This window comes from Capricornis sumatraensis, chromosome 17 (genome assembly GCF_032405125.1).
Source record: "Capricornis sumatraensis isolate serow.1 chromosome 17, serow.2, whole genome shotgun sequence".
Classification (NCBI taxonomy): domain Eukaryota; kingdom Metazoa; phylum Chordata; class Mammalia; order Artiodactyla; family Bovidae; genus Capricornis; species Capricornis sumatraensis.
In genome coordinates, this window is record NC_091085.1 from 20,430,579 (window position 1) to 20,455,717 (window position 25,139).

Consider the following 25,139-nt stretch of genomic DNA (forward strand, 5'->3'; position numbering starts at 1 on the left):
AACATCTCTTAGTATGATGATATGGTTTTTCTCATTTAGCCTGTTGTTTTGATGGATTATATTAATTTTAGAACATTAAACCAACTTTGCATACCTGGAATAAATTCCAATTGATTATGGTGAATAATTTTTTTTATACTTACATTCAATTTGCTAATATTTTCTTGTGAATTTTTGCATCTGTGTTCATGAGAGATATTATTCCTTTCTTGTAATGTCTTTGTCTGGTTTCATTTTTAGAGTAATGCTACCTTTATGGAATCAATCAGAAAGTATTCCCTCTGCTTCTATTTTCTGAAGAAAATTCTGGACACTTGGTATTATTTCTTCCTTAAGTTTGACAGAAGTCACCGGTGAAACCATTTAGGCCTAGTGATTTCTTTGGAAGGTTATTAACTTTTGATTCAATTTTTATAATAGATATAGGCTTTATTCAGATTATCTGTTCCTCGTTGTGTAAGTTTTGGTGGATTGCGTCTTTCAAGGAATTGGTCCATTTTATTTATCAAGTTTGTGGGCTTGGAGCTCCTTATAATACTCTTTTATTACCTTTTTATCCATGGGATCAATAGTGATGGCCCCTTTTTTATTTCTTATATTAGTAATTTATGTCTTCTTTCTTTTTTTCATATTTAGCCTGGTTAGAGGTTTATTGATTTTATTGACCTTTTCCAAGACCCAAGTTTGCAGTATTGGTGATTTTTCTCTATTAATTTCCTGTTTTTAGTTTCATTGATTTTTATTTCTTTTCTTATTTTTATTATTTCTTTCTCCTGCTTATTTTGAATTTAATTTGCTCCTCTTTTTCTGGTTTTCTAAGGTGAGCACTTAAATTATTGACTTTAGAGCTTTCTTCTTTTCTAATATATATATATATTTCATGCTATAAATGCAGTAAATTTCAGAAAGCACTGCTTTCTGTTATTGATTTTTAGTTTAATTTTGTGGTCTGGGAGTACAATTTGTATGATATCTATTTGTTTGAATGTTTTTATGTGTGTTTTATAGCACAAAATGTGGTCCATTTTGGTTAATGTTACACATAAACCTGAGAATAACCATGCATTCTGCTGTCATTGGATGAAGCAATCTATAAATATCAAGTTAATATAGCTGATTGATGGTGCTGGTTCAGTTCAATCATACGCTTACTGATTTTCTGCCTAATGGATAAAGGCTTAAGATTCAGAGGCTAAAATTCCTTTAGTGTCCTTGTTTTTGTCTCCCTAGTTATCTTTGAATTTCCCTAGAGATTCCTTAAATGGCATCTAAGCTTGCAGTTCTTTGAATTTAACCCACTGATACTATATTGGAGTCCTGTTGATATGGTGTTAAGTTATGGGGAGAATGGAAATGTTCCGTAATCCTGTGATTAGATCTCAGTCTTTTAGTGGGCCTGTGTCTGTGCCTGTACCTTTTCAAGTGCTTCTCACCTTTTCTTACCCCACTTAGGTGAGACAGAAAGGCTAGAGGAGGATGGAGTCAGGTGTTTTCCTTTCCCTGCGTCAGTGGTGCCGTGCTTTGCTTAGTTGCTCAGTTGTGTCTGATTCTTTGTGACCCCATAGCCTGCAGCTCTCCAGGCTCCTCTGTCCATGGGATTCTCCAGGCAAGAATACTGGAGTGGGTTGCCATTCCCTCCTCCAGGAAATCTTCCCAACCCAGGAATCAAACCCACGTCTCCCGCATTGCGGGTGAATTCTTCACTGTCTGAGCCACCAAGGAAGCACCCTGTGTTGGGCTCTGGTGAAAAAACAACAGCAACAAAAAAACATTGGTTAGGCTCTGTTAAAACAGTTTTCCTTCAAGTCAGGCCTTTGTTGCGGGAAAGAGAATGATTTTGGTGTGATTCACAATGATTACCTTCCTCCTCTGTCTGCCTCCTGCAGAATTTCCTGGAGAATTTTCCCGGATGTTTCCCATGAAGAGAAAGAACCTTGTGGGGCTCCTAGAGGTAATATTCCTGAACATGTGGAGCGCTCTCTGAGGCTGGGCATCCAGGTGTTTGCACTCTCTCAGGCTAGTCTGTGCTCAGTCTCCAGCAACTAGTCAATTAGGAATTACTCTTAAGTTTTCCCTATTGTTCAGTTTTCCTACCAGTTGCTAACTCCAGTGATAGTTTCTGCTCCTGGTAAGATGTGATTCTCTATTTTCTGTTTCTTCAGTTTTCTGGGTGGTGGTTTGCCTTGTGACCTCTGTTGGACCTAAATAATTATTGGTTTTCAGTTCAGTTTAGTTCAGTCACTCAGTCGTGTCTGACTCTTTGCGACCCCATGGACTACAGCAGTCCAGGCTTCCCTGTCCATCACCAACTCCCGGAGCATACTCAAATTCATGTCCAACGAATCTGTGATGCCATCCAACCATCTCATCCTCTGTCATCCCCTTCTCCTCCCGCCTTCAGTCTTTCCCAGCATCAGGGTCTTTTTAAATGAGTCAGCTCTTCGCATCAGGTGGCCAAAGTATTGGAGTTTCAGCTTCAGCATCAGTCCTTCCAATGAATATTCAGGGCTGTTTTCCTTTGGGATTGACTGGTTTGATCTCCTTGCAGTCCAAGGGACTCTCAACAGTCTTCTGTAACACCACAGTTCAAAAGCATCAGTTCTTCAGCACTCAGCTTTCTTTATGGTCCAACTTTCACATCCATGCATGACTACTGGAAAAACCGTAGCTTTGACTAGATGGACCTTTGTTGGCAAAGTAATGTCTCTGCTTTTTAATATGCTGTCTAAGTTTGTCATAGCTTTCCTTCCAAGGAACAAATGTCTTTTAATTTCATGGTTGCAGTCACCATCTGCAGTGATTTTGGAGCCCCCCCAAAATAGTCTGTCACTGTTTCAACTGTTGCCCTATCTATTTGCCATGAAGTGACCCAACCATTTGCCATGATCTTAGCTTTTTTAATGTTGAGTTTTTTGAATGTTCAGTTAATTCAGCTTTTTTATTTTTGTTGTTGTGAGAGTGAGAGTAACATTCTCCTTGCTCTTTACAAGTCAGGCTCTTTTTCCTTTTTCCTTTAAAATACGTGTATTGTTTTATTTGAAGTGGATTTAATATAGACTTTTTTTGTAAAAATCTAGTCTGACATTCTTTGTCTTATAACTGAAAGTGTTTAGATCATTATACCTAATATACCTATTGGTGAAATTAGGTTTAAAACTACTGTCTTGAAATTGGGGGATTTGTCCATTTTTTCCTCTCCTTTTTAACCTGATTTTGGATAAATTCAGTATTTTTTGTGACTCTTTTATCTTTCAACTGACTCATAAGTTATACCTCCTTTTTGAAATTTTCTGAGGAACTGCCTTATGGATTTCACTATATATCTTTGTCACAGTTTATCTTCAAGTAATATACTACTGCTATAGATAAGGCATACAGATCTTTTAACAGTATACTTCCAATTTCTCTCTCCCATCCTTTACGCTATTTTGAGATACATTTTATTTTTTGCACATTTAAAACCTTCAGGATACATTGATGCTACTTTTGTTTTAAAAGGTCAGTTATGTTTTGGAGTGATTTAAAAACAAAACCTTTAACTTTTCCAATTTGTGGAACTTTTTATTTCTTTGAATAGATCCAGGTTTCTATCATGGTATCATGTTCTTCCTGCCTGAAGAACGTTCTTTACAGTTTTTATATTGCAGGTCTACTAGCAATGTTTGGTTGAAAAAATTTTCATTTTTCTTTTTATTACTGTGGTATATTTTCCTTGCATGAAATGCTAGGTTAGCATCTAGGTTATCTATCATCTAGCATTCTAGGTTATCATCTCTCTGTTTTAGAGATGATATTCTGTCCCTTCTGGATTACATAGTTTCTGAAGAAAAGTCTGCTCTAGTCAATGTGGCTTTTCCCCCCTGCCTTCTTTTAAGATTTTATCTTTAATATTTAGCAGTAAAGATATGAAGTGTGTGTATGTGTTTAATCCTGCTTGAGATTCATTGAGATTCTTGGATCTTCTAGTTTGATGTCCTGCATTATTTTGAAAATTCACTGCCGTTATTTCTTCTGGTTTTTCTTTTGCCCCATCCTCATCTTTCTGGGAATCTAATTATACATATGCTTATTATTGTTGTTGTTGAGTTACTCAGTTGTATCCAACTCTTTACAACCCCATGGATTGCAGCTCACCAGGCTTCACTGTCCTTCACTACCTCTCAGAGTTAGCGCAAACTCATGTCCATTGAGTCGATGATGCCATCCAACCATCTCATCTTCTGTCGCCCCCTTCTTCTTCTGCCCTCAAATCTTTCCCAGCATCGGGGTCTTTTTCAGTGACTTGGCTTTTCACATCAGGTGGCCATAGTGTTGGAGCTTTAGCTTCACCATCAGTCCTTCCAATAAATATTCAGGGTTGATTTCCTTTAGGATTAACTAGTTTGATTTCCTTGCAGTCCAAGGGACTCTCAAGAGTCTTCTCCAGCACCACAGTTTGAAAGCATCAACTTTTCGGTGCTCAGCCTTCTTTATGGTCCAACTCTCACATCCGTGCATGACTACTGGAAAAAACATAGCTTTGATTAGACAGGACCTTTGTCGGCAAAGTGGTATCTCTACTTTTTAAGACGCTATCTAGATTTATGATAGCTTTTCTTCCAGGGAGCAAGCAGCTTTTAATTTCATGGCTGCAGTCACCAACCACAGTGGTTTTGGAGCCCAAGAAAATAAAGTCTATCACTGATTCCATTGTTTCCCCATCTGTTTGCCATGAAGTGATGGGACTGGATGCCATGATCTTAGTTTTTTCGAATGTTGAGTTTTAAAGCAGCAGAGCATTTAATTTTGGTAAACCAGTCGGTATTTGTCCCTTTGCTTTAGGTGCTCTATTTTTCCCCCTTTTTTTCCTCTTAGTGTTTTGCTTTGGGTTTTTTAATTGGTCTAGCTTCATTGAGTCTACTACTTCTTTCTTTGGCTTTATTGAATCTACTAATGATTCTGAGGAATCTTTCATCTTTGCTATGTTTTTTATTTATGGCTTTTTCATTTGACCCTTAAAGGAATTTTTCCTGTGTTGAAATTCCCTGTTTCTTTGTTTTATCTACTTTTTCCCCTAAATTCCTTAACATATTGGTCATAGCTATTTAAAGTCCCTTTTTGTTATTTTAAACATCGTGTTCATCTCTGAGTCTATTTCTAGTGATTGCTTTATCTTTTGATAATGTTTGTTTCTCTTGTTTGTGTGTGTGTCATAAATGCTAAAGTGTAAGTGTGTCATTTGTGCTAAGTCATGTCCAACTTCAGTCGTGTCTGATTCTTTGTGACCCTATGGACTGTAGCCTGCCAGGCTCTTCTGTCTATGGGATTCTCCAGGCAGAAATATGGAGTGGATTGCTGTGCCCTCCTCCAGAGGATCTTCCCGAACCAGGGATCGAACCCTCATCTCTTAAGTGTCCTGCATTGGCAGGTGGGTTCTTTACCACTATCACCACCTAGGAAGTCTGTCATAAATGTTTACCAAATGCTAAACTGTGGAAAATTCTGAAAGGGATGGGAATACCAGACCACCTGACCTGCCTCTTGAGAAATCTGTATGCAAGTCAGGAAGCAAGAGTTAAAACTGGACATGGAACAACGGACTGGTTCCAAATAGGAAAAGGAGTGTCAAGGCTGTATATTGTCACCCTTCTTATTTAACTTATATGCAAAGTACATCATGAGAAACGCTGGGCTGGAGAAAGCACAAGCTAGAATCAGGATTGCCGGGAGAAATATCAATAACCTCAAATATGCAGATGACATCATCCTTAAGGCAGAAAGTGAAGAGGAACTAAAGAGCCTCTTGATGAAAGTGAAAGAGGAGAGTGAAAAAGTTGGCTTAAAACTCAACATTCAGAAAACTAAGATCATGGCATCTGGTCCCATCACTTTATGGCAAATAGATGGGGAAACAGTGGAAACAGTGACAGACTTTATTTTTTTGGGCTCCAAAATGCAGATGGTAACTGCAGCCATGAAATCAAAAGGCACTGGCTCCTTGGAAGAAAAGCTATGACCAACCTAGACAGCATATTAAAAAGCAGAGACATTACTTTGCTAACAAAGGTCCATCTAGTCAAAGCTATGGTTTTTCCGGTAGTCATGTATGGATGTGAGAGTTGGACTCTAAAGAAAGCTGAGCTACAAAGAATTGATGCTTTTGAACTGTGGTGTTAGGGAAGACTCTTGAGAGTCCCTTGGACTGCAAGGAGATCCAACCAGTCCATCTAAAGGAAATCAGTGCTAAATATTCATTGAAAAGATTGATGCTGAAGCTGAAACTCCAGTACTTTGGCCATCTGATGTGAAGAACTGACTCATTTGAAAAGACTCTGATGCTGGGAAAGATTGAAGGCGGAAGGAGAAGGAGATGACAGAGGATGAGATGGTTGGATGGTATCACTGACTCAATGGACGTGAGTTTGAGTAACTTCCAGGAGTTGGTGGGACAGGGAGGCCTGGCATGCTATGTTCCATGGGGTCACAGAGAGTCGGACACGACTGAGCGACTGAACTAAACTAAACTGAAACATTAGTAGCTATTGAAAAAAATGGTAGTTACACTCTGAAATGATAACCTCTTTTCTACTGTAAGACTTTTATAGTGGAAGTTGAGTAAGGAATTGACCTGGGTTTTAGATTGGGTTTTTTTTTTTTTTTTTGGTCTGTTTTGTTATAGTTACCTTCAGATTCCTCTAAAGATTCCAGTTTGTGGCAGGGGCAGTTGTGCCAGAGGAGTTTTCTTAGTGTTCCTCCTCCGTAATCGTTTTCAGTTATCTCTCTATCCCTGGGCTTCAAGGGTGTCTGTCTCCATGCTCTTGCCCTGCCTCCAGTGGTAAAATGTGATGGTTGTTACTCAGTGCAGAGGCTCAGAGGCAGGACTTCTCTGTTTTTCTAGTCCAACTTCAATCCTAGATAGCTCTTGGGTGCCTGGTCTCCAGAGTGGAACCTTCTCAGCGTTTTGGTTCCTCCTACCTATGATAGTGAAACTCTGGTCTTTGTGGCTCAGCTGGTAAAGAATCCACCTGCAACTTGGGACACCTGGGTTCGATCCCTGGGTTGGAAGATCCCCTAGAGAAGGGAAAGGCTATCCACTCCAGTGTTCTGGCCTGGAGAATTCCATAGGCTGTACAGTCCATGGGCTCGTAAAGAGCTGGCACAACTGAGCGACTCTCACCTCACTTTCACCTACGATAGGGAAACTCTGATCTTTCCTACGGGAGAGTTTTCTGTCCTGTCCCAGAGGAAGGAGTGTTTCCTGCTCCTTTTCCAAGCATATAGGGTTTTTTCCTTTCCTTCTCTCCCAGCAAGTCTGGATCTGTTCTGTGTGCTGGAGTCAGCAGGTCTGATTCTCTTCCCTTAGCAGCTTAAGTTCTTTTCTGTAGGAGAGAAGGCTTTGAGGGGAGGATGGTTTTTGCTTTTCCTGCAGTGGCAGTCAGTCCCGTCCTCCATGCTTGCACCACTGACTTCCCAATTTCCTGTTCTCCCCGCAAAGTGTCCTCTTATGTGCACAGTGAGGGCTCTTAGAAAAGAATCTGAGAGTGTGAATTCACCTTGTGTTTGAGACTCCCAGGGCTGCTATTCTTTTATGATAACCCACACTTAGCCTTTAGCAGTTTGTTAAAGTTCTACCTGATTCCCTTTTCATGTGTGTACTGAGTCGCTGTTCCTTCCTCCCATGCTCTACCACAGTTGGGAGTGGCTGTCCATCCTTTCTCTCTCAACCTGCAAACTGATCCTTCTTGGGTTTCAGGGTATTTGGTTGCTGCATAGTTTTAAGTGCTCATGTCTCCAAGAAAAATTATGAGATTTTACTTTATCTAGCCATTTTTTGTTGTTTGAGTAAGGGTTGTGCCTTTTTATAGCTTCATAAGTTCTAGACTGCTTCAGAAGTTTCTAACATTCTTTATAACACCAAATGTTTCTGTGAATTTGCTCAAATTGAGTATCTTCTGTTGCTTTCCTTAGTAGCATAATTCAGTTGGTGCCATGCCAATCTCAGTGACAGGGTAGGAATCAGTGCCAGTTCACACTGTTTTATGCTGTGGGGCTTGGCAGAAGGCAGCACATGGAGGTCATTGGTTCCCTGAAGATGCCCCCGCTGTCTGACGTCTTGGGGCTGCAGGGCAGAACAATAGCTGACAGTGCCGGAAGTACGGTGAGATCGCTTGAAATCGTGTTGGGTGGGAAGGGCATGAAATTCATCAGTGCACTGTCACGTGTTTCGTTTCTGTGACTTTCGGCTTTGGGCTCATCAGTGAGATATAATTATGTGATGATCGTTTCATATGTTATGAATGACTGAATACTCTTTATTAATGAGAAACAGCCTGAGAAAGTTTAACTTTCACTTTGGTTCTTTATAGTAAGATGTTTTCCAGTTTAAGTCAGCAGACAGTCGCTGAAATCTCTAACAGTGTTAGAGATTTAAGAATAAAAAAAGACCTTATTGTCAAGGAGTTCACAGTCTAGTGGAGAAAGTAATAATTAGTCATTATTATACAATGTAGTCATGTATAACTTTTAGAGTGAGGTTCTGTTTTAAGTACTTTGCATGTATAAACCATCTCAATAAAGTCTCTGAAAGTCATATGAAGTATTATGTACTGTTATTTTTTAAAATCATTTTCCACATCAGGAAACTAGAGCCCAGAAAAATTAAGTAACCTGGCAAATATCACCTGGTAAGTGGGGATGCTGGGATTCAAGGCAGCCAGTCTGCACTGGGTCGTACTGCTTTCCACTAAGTGGGCTCAGTGCAGGGTGGCCAGAGAAGGGGCCAGGAGGATCGCCGTGGAGGATCAGGGATGTGTTCATGGAGGTGACTCACATCTGGATGAGGGGGTAAGGTAGAATGTCACTGAGGAAGGACCTGAGGGCAAGAGGAACGGTCTGTGCAAAGATGTACAGCCTAGCTGCTATGAGAACATGGTGCTTTCAAAGAATTGTGAATAGTCAGTGAGAGAGCAGAGCAGAACAGAGCAGAGGAGCATAGGTGGAACTAGTTAGGAAGAGACCTGATCAGAGGGGACTTTATTAAACTGCTCATCAGTTCAGTTCAGTCGCTCAGTCGTGTCTGACTCTTTGCGACCCCATGAATCGCAGCACGCCAGGCCTCCCTGTCCCATCACCAACTCCCGGAGTTCACTCAGACTCACGTCCATCGAGTCAGTGATGCCATCCAGCATCTCATCCTGGGTCGTCCCCTTCTCCTCCTGCCCCCAATCCCTCCCAGCATCAGAGTCTTTTCCAGTGAGTCAGCTCTTCGCATGAGGTGGCCAAAGTACTGGAGCTTCAGCTTTAGCATCATTCCTTCCAAAGAAATCCCAGGGCTGATCTCCTTCAGAATGGACTGGTTGGATCTCCTTGCAGTCCAAGGGACTCTCAAGAGTCTTTTCCAACACCACAGTTCAAAAGCATCAATTCTTCGGTGCTCAGCTTTCTTCACAGTCCAACTCTCTCATCCATACATGACCACAGGAAAAACCATAGCCTTGACTAGACAGACCTTTGTTAGCAAAGTAATGCCTCTGCTTTTGAATATGCTATCTAGGTTGGTCATAACTTTCCTTCCAAGGAGTAAGCGTCTTTTAATTTCATGGCTGCAGTCACCATCTGCAGTGATTTTGGAGCCCCAAAAAATAAAGTCTGTCACTGTTTCCACTGTTTCCCCATCTATTTCCCATGAAGTGATGGGACCAGATGCCATGATCTTCATTTTCTGAATTTCACTGTATATATAGTATGTGCTGCTGAACAATTTTAGCACAACGGCACAGTGTTCACAATTTGAGAATTGTGGAGGATGGCCTGAAGTGAAGCAAGATTCGAGGTAAAGAACTGAGTTAAGAGACATGTGGTAATTCAGGAGAGCACTGATAGAAGGGAGAATTTTAATAAACTTCCAAAATGTTAGTATCAGTCTTCGGGAGATACAGGTTTACCTCACTGCTATAGCATGGTTGGTGGTAGATGGCTTTGCGAAACTGTCATTTTTTTCTTTGGAAATATTCAGTATCTCACTCAGGTGATAGTTGAAATGGAGTTAGTAGATTCAGCTTAATTTAATACATATCAGAAAATTATGTTTCTTTAAAAGTTATTTCTTTTAATTGGAGGGTAATTACAGTATTGTGGTGGTTTTTGCCATACAGTAACATGAATCAGCCATGAGAAAATTATGTTTTAATTAGTGTAAGTTATTGTGATTTTAATCAGGAAGAACTACATAGGATAGTTTTCCATTATCTGGAATGACTGGATAATTTAGAATTCTGGGTAAATTTAATTTTTGGTTAATCAGATGTTAATCAGAAACACTTGGTTTCAAAATGTATATGACTTTTGACAGTATTTTTAAGTTGTCTCTTTTTCTTGTCACATTAAGTATGGCACTGTAGTTGTTGTTCAGTTGTTCAGTCTGACTTTTTGTGACCCCGTGGACTTCAGCCTGACAGGCTTCCCTATCCTTCACCATCTTCCAGAGCTTGCTCAAACTCATACCATCCATTGAGTCAGTGATGCCATCCAACTGTCTCATCCTCTGTCAACCCCTTCTCCTGCCCTCAATCTTTCCCAGCATCAGAGTCTTTTCTAATGAGTCTGCTCTTCACATCAGGTGGCCGAAGTATTGAAGTTTCAGCTTCAGCATCAATCCTTCCAGTGAATTTTCAGAATTGATTTCCTTTAGCATTGACTGGTTTGATCTCTTTGCAGTCCAGGGGACTCTCAAGAGTCTTCTCCAACACCATAATGCAAAAGCATCAGTTTGTGGGCTCTCAGCCTTGTTTATGGTCCAGCTCTCACATCCATACATGACTACTGAAAAATGATAACTTTGACTATACGGACCTTGGTCTGCAAAGTAATGTCTCTGCTTTTTAATACGCTGTCTAGTTTTGTCATAGCTTTTCTTCCAAGGAGCAAGTGTCTTTTAATTTCATGGCTGCAGTCACCATCTGCAGTGATTTCGGAGCCTGGGAAAATAAAGTCTCTTACTGTTTCCATTGTTTCCCCATCTGTTTGCCATGAAGTGATGGGACTGGATGCCATGATCTTAGTTTTTTTAAATGTTGAGTTTTAAGCCAGCTTTTTCACTGTTCTCTTTTACCTTCATCAGGAGGCTCTTTAGTTCTCCATCGCTTTCTGCCATAAGGGGAGTGTCATCTGTGTATCTGAGATTATTGATATTTCTCCTGGCAATCTTGATTCCAGCTTGTGCTTCATCCATCCCAGCATTTTGCATGATGTACTCTGCATAGAAGTTAAATAAGCAGGGTGAGAATATACAGCCTTGAAGTACTCCTTTCCCAATTTTGAACAAGTCTGTTGTTCATATCTGGTTCTAACTGTTGCTTCTTGACATAGTGAACTTAATAAAACCTGTTTTATTTCTGAGGATTTTGTAGGACATGTGGGTCATTCTTATTATCAGCTTGTAAAAAGTTTAAGAAACTGGGTTTGAATACATACTTTAGAATATATTTAGAAGTTTTTCTTAAAAAATTAAAACCAGCAACCAAAAAAAGGTGGTCCTAATAACTTTTGTGTACAAATATGTTTTCTTTTGACCTGAAAGGAATGGACTGTTAGATATTTCTCCAACAAAGGGGTTTATTCAGCATTAGCAGAAAATTGCAGTTTGGGGGTCTGCAGCCATGGCAAGCCACATGTAAGTTCCCATGTGACAGGGAAAGGAGCATACTTTAGTAAAGAAAAGGAAGCTGGGGGAGCCTATAGTAAACGAAGAATCCATGGCTTTTCATTGGCTGAGTCCCTGCCAGGGAAGAGCGAGAGTCTTTCTTCTTCCTCTTTGGCTCTGCTGTGGTCCCAGGGCATGTCAGCTCTCCCTTCTGGTCCCCCAGCTCTGTTTAATTGAGGTTTCTGTTAATGTTTCACATTTCCCTCTTTTGATTGAGACCTTTCCCAAGTTTGGTGGCACAAGGTGAATCATATGAATCCAAGAGTCTGTTTCTTAGAGTTTGTTGGCACAAAGATTGGTTAGCAGTACCTGTTGGGTCCTTTCCAGCAATGTCAAAGAGAGTTCTTCTGGAGGTATGTTTTGCAATAGATGAAATCTTTAAGTTGTAAGGTATGATGCTTAAGGTCTTCGTCTCCCAGGAGCACACTGTGGAAAGGTTGCTGTACCAAAGCAGGGTTATTCTTAATAGAAGCAGTTAGGCCTTTGCAGTACTGGAGTGCCTCTCCTTATATTGGTTGTGGGTCAGAAGATGCAGGAGCCAAGTGCACTGGGCATCTCATGATTATGTCAGAGGGCAAGAGTTTATGAGTGGGTCTGAGACTTAGAAGGACCAATCACAGTGCTTCTGGCCACAGCATTTGGAGGGACTGTACAAATTTTGCCAGTTGAGTCTTAATGCCTTTTGTGCGTTCAACTAAACTAGATGATTGAGGGTGGTAAGCATGATACGAGTGCTATAAGACTGGCCAAGCCATGTCGACTTGTTGAAATACCAGGCCAGTATATTGGGTTCTTCACTCACTGTAAAATTCAGAAGAACCTCTTAGGTAGGGATAATCATTTGCTAAATGGCTTAAGCCACAGAAAAGGAGTAGCTTATATGCAAGGCTTCAGTCTTGTAAAAAAAACATAGAGACCATGACTAAAACATTTATATCAGTGAGACAGAAGAAGTTGTATGTGATCCATTTGCTAGACCTCAAATGGTCCATTAAGCAGTTTAATATGTGTAGGAGCAGTACAAACAAGCTTCCCTGGATTGTACTTCAAACAAGTGGGACAAGTGAGGTAGGCACTCTTTGTAGCCTTCTTAATGTGTTCTCACCAGTATTGATGCATGAAGACTCTCATTGTGTCAGTAGATAAATGCTACAGTGGTGAGTGGGAATTTGAGTCTCAAGTAAAACTGGATTATTATTTGGTTCAAACCAGAGCTTTCTCTTTTTATCAAACAGTTACTGAATTTTCAGTCTTGCTTTTTTCTTTTCTGAGGCCAACTGTTGGGCTTTTCTAGACAGTTTTTCTAAATTACCATTTGGAGAAATATCCTTGTAAACTATGACAGAGGTTTGACTGCTGTTGGTCCCTTTAATGGCAGCATTCCTGCAAAAATATCAGCAAGGTGATCTCCCTTCGTTTCCAGAGAGTCATGTTTAGAGTTCCCCCAAATCTTAATAGCTAAAGCAGAGGTAAGTATCGCATTCAATAATTTCTGAACTTAGGGGCCATTTTAAATTTTATTTCTGCTATAATTAAGGAAATCATGTTGGTTTCACAACATTTCAAAATCATGAGCTACTCTGAAAGCATATCTACTGTCACTAAATATCGGCAGCTTTGTCCTTGGTTAAAGTACGGGATCATGTAAGAGTAGAGAATTCAGCCTTTGGGGCTGAATAGTAAAGATGCTGCCTCAACAGCATCAAGAGGAATTGTAATTGCTTACCCAGCACAGTATTTCCCATTGTCACCTTTTAAATAACCATCAGTGAACCATGAGAAGTCAGAGTTACCTAGAGGAATTTACTGTAGGTCATCATAAGGAGTCAGGATGTGGTCTGTCAGCATTAAGCAGTTGTGAAGGACTTCATTAGTGACAGGAGCAAAGAGTCCTGGGTTCAGGCTTTTACAGTGTAAGAGAGTTGTGTGAGGAACAGCGTACAGAGGACGTTTTAGAAGGTGAGGCAGCGGATTGAGAATTCAGGAGCGCTTCTACTGCGTCAGGTACCAAAGTGGTTGAAGGGGATTCCACAATGATTGTTTTGCTGACCTGAACCAAAAGGGCAGTGGCTGCAGTGGCTGTAAGGCAAGTGGAGAGTGTCCCTCTGCCCCAGGGGTTAAGGCTGAGAGCTTTAAGTGGTGGCTCTTTTCCTGTGAGAAATCTTGAGAAGGAGCGCAAAGAAGCAAATCATTCAGAACCCCCAGGGAATTTTATGTCATCCAGACCAGCCTTTGGGATTTGTGAGAAAAAAAGAAGGACCCTTAGTAAAACCCTGAGGCTTTATTATCTAGGTGACTTGTATTTCTTCCCAAATGAAGGCAAAAAGGTATTGGCTCACTTCATCAGCTGGAGTGCACTGCATAAATCAGTTGATGCTGCTAAGTCACTTTAGTCGTGTCCGACTCTGTGCGACCCCATAGACGGCAGCCCACCAGGCTCCACCATCCTTGGGATTCTCCAGGCAAGAACACTGGAGTGGGTTGCCATTTCCTTCTCCAGTGCATGAAAGTGAAAAGTGAAAGTAAAGTCACTCAGTCGTGTCTGACTCTTGGTGACCCCAGGGACTGCAGCCTACCAGGCTCCTCCATCCATGGGATTTTCCAGGCAAGAGTACTGGAGTGGGGTGCCATTGCCTTCTACAGCATAAATCAGTTACAGTTAAAGAATTTATTCCTGATGGGAATGGATGTTAGTAACATATGAGGATTAGAAACAGCAAGATGTTCAGGGATAAATAACAGTGTTGCTTATTGCTAGTAGGTCCTGGATAAACCTCTACCAATAAAATGGGAGTTTTACAGAGATAATGAGGTCTTGAACCTTATAATCTTGTATTATTGACTTTATGCCTTGAAAGACATTTTTACTTATAAGGTACTGATTAATTCTAGGAAGAGGTTTTGAGGAGTTGTTTGAATCTTGATGGGAGATATGCTAGGAATTCGTTAGTATCAGTTGACGATTTTGCCCATAAGGAGGGTAGTAGTTGATTTAATAGGGATAAAATGCTCGGTATTTCTGAAATCTGCTCTAGTACCATCAGAGATGGAGCAAACAAAAGATGTCAAAGGGTCATTTAATTAAATCATTTAATTAAAGGGTCATTTAATTAACTGTTAAAAGGGTCAAAGGGTCGTTTAAATTCAAAATGTAATTATTTTGAATTAAATAACTGAATTGAAATAATAATAATTGAAATAAATAATTGAATTATTAATTAAATTAAATACTACTTTGTTATTTTGCTGCTGTCAGTGTCTAATAATTTTTCCCTTTTGGAAAAAAGAAAGAAATTCTGGCATGATAACTGTCTAAGAAGTCTTGGCCCTTAATAAATGAATAGTGGTGGAGGAACTGAGCGGAAAAAAAGTCTTAACTCTTCAAAGGGCCTAGACAAAAGGGAGAAGTTCAGGAACCTCCTGAGGATGACCAGAGATCCCCATTATTTGAACTGGTTTATTAGTTCTCTGAGACAGGCTGTTTTATAGTAGTAGGGTATAGAGGGTGGCTCCACTGTCAGGACTGGAAGAGATTCCTTTCCATTCTGGAGAAATGTTTCTCCAGACTGAGAGGATTGAGAAGAGTCCCTGTAGCTCCTCAGACCCCTATCATGGAAAATTGGGAGGACACTGGAAAGGCTGATTAGAGGGCGGAAAGCACCTAAAGTGCTTAAATTTGGAATAGTCTTTTTTCCGGTGTTGTAGCTCTTTGCAATAGTAGCAGAAACTAGGAGGGTTTTGGTTCGGTCTAGGAGCCTTCATTTGCTAGAATTGAAAATTAAGAATTTAGGCAGTCTTCCTTTGAGATGACTCATCTAAAATGCAAGAGAACTAGCTCACCAGATTAACTGTATCTGGAGTGAACATAGTTTTCCATTCTATCCTGGTCCTTTTTACTAGAAGGGCAAGAGTCAGCCCATTAATAAACAGTAGAGGTGACCTGAGTGGGATCAACATTCAGATGGAAGGCCAGAATTTTCTTTAGAAACAATTAGAAGTTGATTATAATAATCATAAGGAGGTTCGTTAGATTTTTGTGTGTAAGTCTGAATTTTGTTCCAATCAACAGGCTTTGGAAAAGCCCCGGGACTGGCTCGTTGAAGCTGTTTATCGGTTGCTTGAGGCTGGTCACATAATAAGTTGTCAAGATGGTCTCCCAGTTGTAATTCTAGAGACCTTTCAGGATTTTCCCAATTAGTGGTTTTCATCCAGTGCTGGCCCTGGCCTTCACCAGTTTTTTTGAACTAGTTGATAAGAATCAGAGAAACCAGGTTGGTAAATTTTAATGACTGTATTAAATTCCTTAGCGAATATGTAAGAATCTTCAGTTACTTTGGGATCATTTTTGGCTTGGGATCAGTTTGGCTTGCAGTTCAGTTTTGGTCTGGGAAATATAAGAAATTAAGGGTTTAATGTATATTGTCATATGTGAAATAGTCACCAGTCCAGGTTCGATGCATGAGGCAGGGTGCTTGGGGCTGGTGCACTGGGATGACCCAGAGGGATGGGATGGGGAGGGAGGTGGGAGGGGGGCTCAGGATGGGGAACACATGTACACCCAGGGCTGATTCATGTCAATGTATGGCAAAACCCACCACAATATTGTAGTTAGCCTCCAGTTAAAATAAATTAAAAAAAAAATAAAGAGAAGACAGAGAAATTAGGGGTTTAGCCTCTAGATCCTTAGGAGGCTTAAAGAGGAACATTCTGACAAATTCTAAAGAAAAGGGAGTTGGCAGAGTTTAAGAGACAAGGGGAAGGTTGGCGAGAGAATTAGTATGGGGGAATTAAAGGAACAGAGGAGGTGTCGTCCGCACAGAAGAGAAAGAGGAAGATGGCACCAGAGGTGGAGTCTAGCCACAGGAGCTGCGGGAGGGTGACAAGATGGTGCCTGAGGTGGTGCCTACGAGCAGCCAAGGAAGAAGAGCCTGAGGCTTCAGGAGCCATTTTATCTTTGTTTAATCATTTATTTGCCTCAGTTCATCTTAAAATTTGATTTTGCAGAGTGACCATTTTAGACTCCTCATAGTGTTGCGGAGCCTCAAAATACCAACCAAAATAAGCATTACACTCAGTTCTGGAAATTTTTGAGCTATTGTAGTCCAATTCGGCTCTAAGGATATTGTTAGGAATCTCAAAAGTTCTCTGTAATGGCCATTGATATTCTAAATTGCCTTTGGTCAAGTTGGTCCATTTAGTTAGAGATGTGCCTGAAGAAGGACTTGGGCTTTTAAACATAAAATCATCTGGAGTCCTCCCAGGGGTGGACACACTCAAAATGTTTAAATAGCTAGGATCTCATTTCTCTGAAGTTTTTCTCTGGAGTAAAAGAAAAATTTCCAAACAGCTTACAGCACAGACAGCTCAATTCAAACAACTTGCAGGCTAATTCCAGCCAGTTTGAAGGAGATAGCTTGGTTCGGAGGAGGCAGGCCAAAGACTTTTTTTAAGCCAGTTTCCAGAGGAGAGCCTCTTCCAAAGGAGTAGGATGAAGAAAACTGGAACAGTTTCAGGGAAACAGCCCCTGTTCCCAAATGAATGGGCCAAAGGTATTTTCAGCCAGCTTTGGTTAAAACAGTCTGATCTCAAAATTAGAGTGACTTGCCAAATGAATACTTGTATATAAAACAAAGCCTTAACTGAAGAGATGAAGCCTTAACTGAAGAGATGAAGCCTTAACCGAAGAGATGAAACCTTAAGATAGATCCCAGATAAAGCCTGGAGAGCTTCAAATGCAAAGAGGGCATGTGCTCAGAATCCAAGAGAGAGACTTACTTTCATACTCCAGGGTCAGCAAGAAAGCAGTGAGTGGGTTCACTGTGGGTATTGCACCTGTTTGCTCACCAGTCCTGGACCTTTGGGGGCTCTTCCTCAGTCCCTGTGTGGGCCACTTCTCAGAACAAATATTTCAGAATATTTGTTCTGAAATAAATATTCTGCCAGATATTTCTCCAGCAAGGATGGGTTTGCTTAGGATCAGCAGAGTATTGCAATTCAGGGTCTGCAACCACAGTAAATCATGTGCAAGTTCCCACAATGAAGGGAAGTAGTACCCTTTATAGGGAGGAAAAAGAAGTGGGGAGGGCTTTAATAAACAGAAAGCCCATGGCTTTTCACTGGCTGAGTCCTTGCCAGGAAAGGAGAGGAGTCTTTCTTCTTCGTTTTGGTTCTGCTATGGTCACAGGGTGTCAGAACTCCCCCTCTGGTCTCCCAGCTCTGTTTAATTGAAATTTCTGTTTATTAATTTTTTATGCTTCTAAGAATTGAGCTCTGGTTAAGAGGACAGGATAATTTTGGTTAATTTAAATTACACAGTACTGACCATCCTCTTTATCAAACTTGCTGGACAAATATACATAGTAGTTTTATATTTTGAATATATGGCTCTTTCTTTTTCATGAGAATTCATTGTTGCTTGTGATTTTAGGATTTGGAGTGGATCAGTTACGAGATGACAATCTGGAAACTTACTGGCAATCAGATGGATCCCAGCCTCATTTAGTGAACATACAATTCAGGTAATACATTTTTTTAATTTTTCAATTTGTATAGGTTATAAGTGGACAAAGTAGTTGATTTTATTGACAGAAAATTTAAAGAAATACAGAAATTATAGTGAAGTACACTTAACTCTGCTCTTCATAAGCCTCAGAGATTACTTTTCTACTCAATTAGATTCTGTGTTTTAAGTTTACTCTGTCTTATCCGTTATGAATTCTTTTTTTTTCCATTTAATCAATACTTTCTGTTGAAGTATAGTTGATTTACAATGTTGTGTTAATTTCTGCCATACAGCATAGTGATTCACCTATATATATATATATATACACATCTTTTTTTAGACTATCCTTTTCCATTATGATTTATCATAGAATATTGAATAGGTCTCTGTGCTATGTATAGTAGGACCTTGTTTTCTTTATGTATTTTTCATGGTATTTACACAGTTCCTTTTATGTAGATTTTTGCAGATGTACTTTGCAGTATGATTTGTATTAGAAAAATATGCTTTGCTTACGCCTTAGTGAATTGCTTTAAGTATACCAGAAGTGATGATGTTAAGTTCGTTAGGTATAAACTGTTGATGTAACTTCTCATATTTGTACTTCCATTTGGAAGAAAACTTTATTCTAACTTGTTACGTTTAAGGACACTTTCAGTTTTGAAATGCTTAATTTTGCTGTAAATGAAAAACAGCCGTATGTTTGTCAGTTGCTTTGAATTTATTGATAGATAGAAACCAGTTAACTTGCTTATCTTGCTCCATATACACCATCTATTTTAACATTCTGTATATAGTATTTTTTGTTTGTTTTCATTGTCCTAGAATACAGATCAACACATTTCTTATGAAAAAACCCAGTAGTAAATATTTTAGGCCTTTTGTGCCGTCTGGTCTCTGTTGCAACTACTCATTAATGCCATTATAGCATGAAAGCAGCTGTAGGCAGTGCCTAATCACTGAATTTAGCTGTTCTAATTAGTAATTGTAAAGTGAAGTGAAGTCGCTCAGTCGTGTCTGACTCTTTGCGACCCCATGGACTGTAGCCTACCAGGCTTCTCCGTCCATGGGATTTTCCAGGTAAGAGTACTGGAGTGGTTTGCCATTTCCTTCTCCAGGGGATCTTCCCGACCCAGGGATTGAACCCAGGTCTCCTGCATTGCAGGCAGACACTTTACCGTCTGAGCCACCAGGTAAAGGTCCTTGTTTATTTATTATACACAATAGTGTATGTATGTTAATCCCAAACTCCTAATTTATCTGTCTGCCCTCCCCTTCCCCACCGCCTTGCTATTTTCTCTGGCAGCCATACATTTGTTTTCTGTCAATACGTGGATTTGTTTTGTAAATGAGTTCATTTATATCATTTTGTTAGATTCTACTTGTGAGTGGTATTTGATATTTGTCTTTGTCTGACTTACTTCACTTAATATAATAATCTCTAGGTTCATCCATGTTGCTGCAAATGGCATTATTTCGTGCTTCTTTACGAATGAGTAATATTCCATTGTGCATATATACCATGTCTTCTTTATCCATTTGTCTTTGGACATTTAAGTTTCTTCCATCTTTTGACTATTTAAATTGTGCTGCAGTGAACATTGGGGTGCCTCACTCTTTTTGAATTATAGTTTTCTCCAGATATATGCCCATGATTGGGGTTCCTGGATCATACGGTAACTCAAGTTTTAGCTTTTTTGAGGAACCTTTATATTGTTCTCTAGCGCTTCCCTGATAGCTCAGTTGGTAGAGAATCTGCCTGCAATGCAGGGAACCCGGTTCAATTCCTGGGTTGGGAAGATCCCCTGGAGAAGCAATAGGCTACCCACTCCAGTATTCTTGGGCTTCTCTGGTGGCTCAGATGGTAAAGAATCCACCTGCAATGCGGGAGACCTGGGTTCGATCCCTGGGTTGGGAAGATCCCTTCTGGAGTGGAGAAGTCCACGGACTGTATAGTCCATAGGGTCACAAAAAGTCGGACATGACTGAGCAACTTTCACTTCCTTCCTCATATTATTCTGCATAGTGGCTGCACCAATTTACATTCCCACCAGCCATGTAGGAGGGTTCCTTTTTCTCCACACCTTCTCCAGCATTTATTATTTGTAGACTTTTTAATGATAGCCATTCCAACTGGTATGAGGTGATACCTCATTGTAGATTTGATTTCTCTGATAATTAGCAATATTGAGAATCTTTTCATGTGCCTGTTGGGCATCTGTATGTCTTCTTTGGAGAAATATCTGTTTAAGTATTCTGCTCATTTTTTGATTTTTTTTAAATTAAGCCTTATAAACTGTTTGTGTATTTTGGAAATTAATCCCATGTTGGTAACATCATTTGCAAATATTTTCTCCATCTGTAGGTTGTTTTTTCATTTTATATATAGTTTCCTTTGCTATGCAAAAGCTTTTATTAGGTTTCTTTTGTATATTTTTTTATTTCCTGTAGGAGACAGATCCAAAAATATATTGTGGCAATATATGTCACAGAGTGTTCTGCTTATGTTTTCCTCTAGGAGTTTTACAGTATCTGCTCTTAAATTTAGGTCTTTAACCCATTTTGAATTTATTTTTGTGTGTTGTGTTAGAGACTATTCTAATCTCATCCTTTTACATATAGATGTCCAGTTTTCCCAACACCATGTATTGAACAGACCATCTTTTCTCCATTGTATATTCTTGCCTCCTTTGCTGCAGATTAATTGACCATAAGTGCATGGATTTAGAGCTTCCCAGGTAGTGCTAGTGGTAAAAAACCCATCTGCCAATGCAGAAGATGCAAGTGATGCAGGTTCGATCCCTGGGTCAGAAAGATGCCCTGGAGGGAGGGCATGGTATCCCACGCCAGTATTCTTGTCTGGAGAATCCCATGGACAGAGGAGCCTGGCGGTCCATAGGGTCGCAGAGTCGGACATGACTGAAGTGACTTAGCACACACACAGTCACACATTGATTTATTTCTGGGCTTTCTGTCCTGTTTCATTGATCTGTATGTCTGTTTCTGTCCTGGTACTATACTGTTTTGATGACTGTAGCTTTGTAGTAGTCTAAAGTCAAGGAGCGTGATTCCTCCAGCTCCATTCTTCTTTCTGAAGATTGTTTTGACTATTCAGCATCTTTGTGTTTCCATACAAGTTTTAAAAATATTTTGTTCTAGTTCTTTGAAAAATGCCATTGGTAATCTGATAGGGATAGCATTGAATCTGTAGATTGCCTTGGGTATTATGGTAATTTTAACAATAATGATTCTTCCAGTCCAGGAACACAGTATATCTTTCTATCTGTGTGTGTTCTTTTCTCATCACCATCTTATGATGATCAGTTTTTGGATTACAGGTCTTTTGCCTCCTTCAGTCAGTTCAGTTCAGTCGCTCAGTTGTGTCCGACTCTTTGCGACCCCGTGAATCACAGCATGCCAGGCCTCTCTGTCCATCACCAGCTCCCCGAGTTCACTCAAACTCATGTCCATCGAGTCGGTGATGCCATCCAGCCATCTCATCCTCTGTTGTCCCCTTCTCCTGCCCCCAAACCCTCCCAGCATCAGGGTCTTTTCCAATGAGTCAACTCTTCACATGGGGTGGCCAAAGTATTGGAGTTTCAGCTTTAGCATCATTCCTTCCAAAGAAATCCCAGGGTTGATCTCCTTCAGAATGGGCTGGTTGGATCTCCTTGCAGTCCAGGGGACTCTCAAGAGTCTTCTCCAACACCACAGTTCAAAAGCATCAATTCTTCAGCGCTCAGCTTTCTTCACAGTCCACCTCTCACATCCGTACATGACCACTGGAAAAACCACAGCCTTGACTAGACGGACCTCTGTTGGCAAAGTAATGTCTCTGCTGTTCAATATGCTATCTAGGTTGGTCATAACTTTCCTTCCAAGGAATAAGCATCTTTTAATTTCATGGCTGCAGTCACCAACTGCAGTGATTTTGGAGCCCCCAAAAATAAAGTCTGCCACTGTTTCCACTGTTTCCCCATCTATTTGCCATGAAGTGATGGGACCAGATGCCATGATCTTCGTTTTCTGAATGTTGAGCTTTAAGCCAACTTTTTCACTCTCCGCTTTCACTTTCATCAAGAAGCTTTTTAGTTCCTCTTCACTTTCTGCCATAAGGGTGGTGTCATCTGCATATCTGAGGTTATTGATATTTCTCCCGGCAATCTTGATTCCAGCTTGTGCTTCATCCAGCCCAGTGTTTCTCATGATGTACTCTGCATAGAAGTTAAATAAGCAGGGTTTGCCTCCTTAGGTAGGTTTATTTTTAGGTATTTTATTCTTGTTTGATGTGATGGTAAATGAGATTATTTCCTTAATTTCTCTTCTGATATTTCATTGCAGTATGTAGAAATGCAACAGATTTCTGTCTGTTAACTTAGTATCCAGCAACTTTACTGAATTCACTGATGAGCTGTAGTAGTTTTTTAGTAGTGTCTTTGGGATTTTCTAGGTATAACATCATGTAATTTTGCAAACAGTAACAATTTCTTTTCCAATTTGAATTATTTTAATTTCTTTTTCTTCTGTTACTGCTGTGGCCAGGACTTCCAAAACCTTGTTGAATAAAAGTGGTAAGAGTGGGCATCCTTGTCCTGTTCCTGATCTTAGAGGAAGTGCTTTCAGCTTTTTGCCATTGACTATGATGTTAGCTGTGGTTTTGTTGTATACGTCCTTTATTCTGTTAAGGTATGTTCCCTCTATGCCCACTTTCTGGAGTTTTTATCATAACTGGATATTGAATTTTATCAAAAACTTTACTTACATCTCTTAAGGTGATGATATTGTTTTATTCTTCAGTTTGTTAATGTGTACTTCATTGACTAATTTGAGGATATTGAAATATCCTTGTATCTCTGGGATAAATCCCACTTGATTGTGGTGTATGATCCTTTTACTGTATTGTTGGTTTCGGATTGCTAATATTTTATTGAGAATTTTTGCACCTGTGTTCATCAGTGATATTGGCCTGTAATTTTCCTTTTTTGTGGTATCTTTGTCCAGTTTTGGTATCAGAGTGATGGTGTCCTCATAGAATGAGTTTAGTAGTATTTCTCCCTCTGAAAGTTTTTGGAATAGTTTAAGAAAGATGTGTTAACTCTTCTCCAAATGAAGTTCATAGTTCCTGGCTCACCTCTGCAGCCATCTGGTCCTAGACTTCTCCTTGCTGGGAGTTTTTAAATTGCTGATTCCGTTTCAGTACTGGTAATTCCTCTGCTCATATTTTCTGCTTCTTCTTGGTTCAGTCTTGGGAGGTTGTACCTTTCTAAGAATCTGTCCATTTCTTCTAGGTTGTCCCTTTTATTAGTTGCTAATAGTGGTCTCTTTAAATTCTTTGTATTTTGTGCTGTTGGTTGTAACTTTTCCTTTTTCATTTCTGATTTTATTGATTTGGTCCCTTTGCCTTTTTTTCTTGATGAGTTTGGCTAAGGATTTATCAATTTTGTTTATCTTTTCAAAGAAACAGCTTTTAGTTTCATTGTTCTTTTCTGTTGCTTTTTAGTCTACCTGCATGCTAAGCTGCTTCAGTCATGTCCAACTCTCTGCGACCCCATGGGCTATAGCCCACCAGGCTCCTCTGTCCGTGAGATTTTCCAGGCAAGAATGCTGGAGTGGGTTGCCATGCCCTTCTCCAGGGATCTCCTCTGATCCAGGGATCAAACCTGGATCTTGTATGTCTTTAGCACTGGCAGGCAGGTTTGCTAGGATTCACATAGAACTGCTGTTATTTCTTGCTTAGATGGGCTTCCTTGGCGGCTCAGATGGTAAAGAATCTGCCTGCAGTGCAGGACGCCTGGGTTTGGTTCCTGGATGGGAAGATCCCTGGAGGAGGGCATGGCAACCCACTCCAATATTCTCACTTGGAGAATCCCCGTGGACAGAGGTGCTTCATGGGCTCAGTCCATGGGGTTGCAGAGTTGGATATGACTGCACAACTAAGTACAGCACAGCACTTGCTTAGGTATTTGATAAAATTAACCATTGAAGCTATCTGTTCCCAGTGGTTTTTTATAGGGAGTTGTGTTTTTTTAAACATACAATTTATTATTTCTTTAATTTATTTTCTATGCCTGAATCAGCTTTCTTTTTTGCCATAGCACAGATTTTCTCTTTAATTACCAGTTTTCTCTCCCATTTCATTGCTACATTTCTCCCTCCAGAAAAATAGTTTTTTATGCCTCAGTTGTCAGCAGGTTTTAAAATTACTTTTCAGTGTAATTTTTATTTTATATATGGGTATAGTTGATTTACAATGTTGTGTTAGTTTCAGGTATACAGCTAGGTGATTGTTCTACATATATATATATATATCTTTTCAGATTATTTTCCTATATGGGTTATTACAGAATATTGAGTAAAATAGTAGGTTCTTGCTGATGATCTGTTTTATTGAATCAGTTTTGATAAGTTGCTTTCAAAATTCATCTCATTTATTGGCCCAAAGCTCTTACCAATATTCTGTTATCACAGTAGTGTGATTTGTAAGAAAAATACATACTTGGTTATTCAGATGTCTCATATATACTTGGTCTTCATTCATGCTTCCTGGCTGAGAGCTCCCTAAACTCTTGGGATTTCCTGAATGATAAGAGCAATGGGATGATATTTGACTTCTTGCTCTCAGGTTCTTGAAAACACTTAAGGGAAGGGGACTTTTGGATTCCGCTCAAGGGTGGGAGCTAGTTGTGGAGAGAATCAGCCATGTGACGAGAAGGTTGGAACTTGCAGTCCCACCCCGTGATTTCCAGGAAAGGGAGACAGTATTTTCCAGTATGTTCACATTATTCTGAAGAAGGAAATGGCAACCCACTCCAATATTCTTGCCTGGAGAATCCCATGGACAGAGGAGCCTGGCAGGCTACAGTCCATGGGATCGCAAAGAATCAGACACGACTGAGCGACTGACACTTCACATTATTATTTCCCATTGCATATGTTCTTCTTTAGCTTTGCTACTTC

General features: G+C 40.0%; 1 protein-coding gene across 1 annotated transcript in view; it reads left to right on the forward strand.

The window, feature by feature from the left end:
* ANAPC10 (anaphase promoting complex subunit 10) overlaps positions 1-25,139 on the forward strand; it is an 85,280-nt gene that overhangs the window by 4,361 nt on the left and 55,780 nt on the right. The window contains exon 3 of the mRNA XM_068990046.1: positions 18,108-18,198. Coding sequence (XP_068846147.1) covers positions 18,108-18,198 — 91 coding nt within the window. The remainder of the gene's footprint in view (positions 1-18,107; positions 18,199-25,139) is intronic.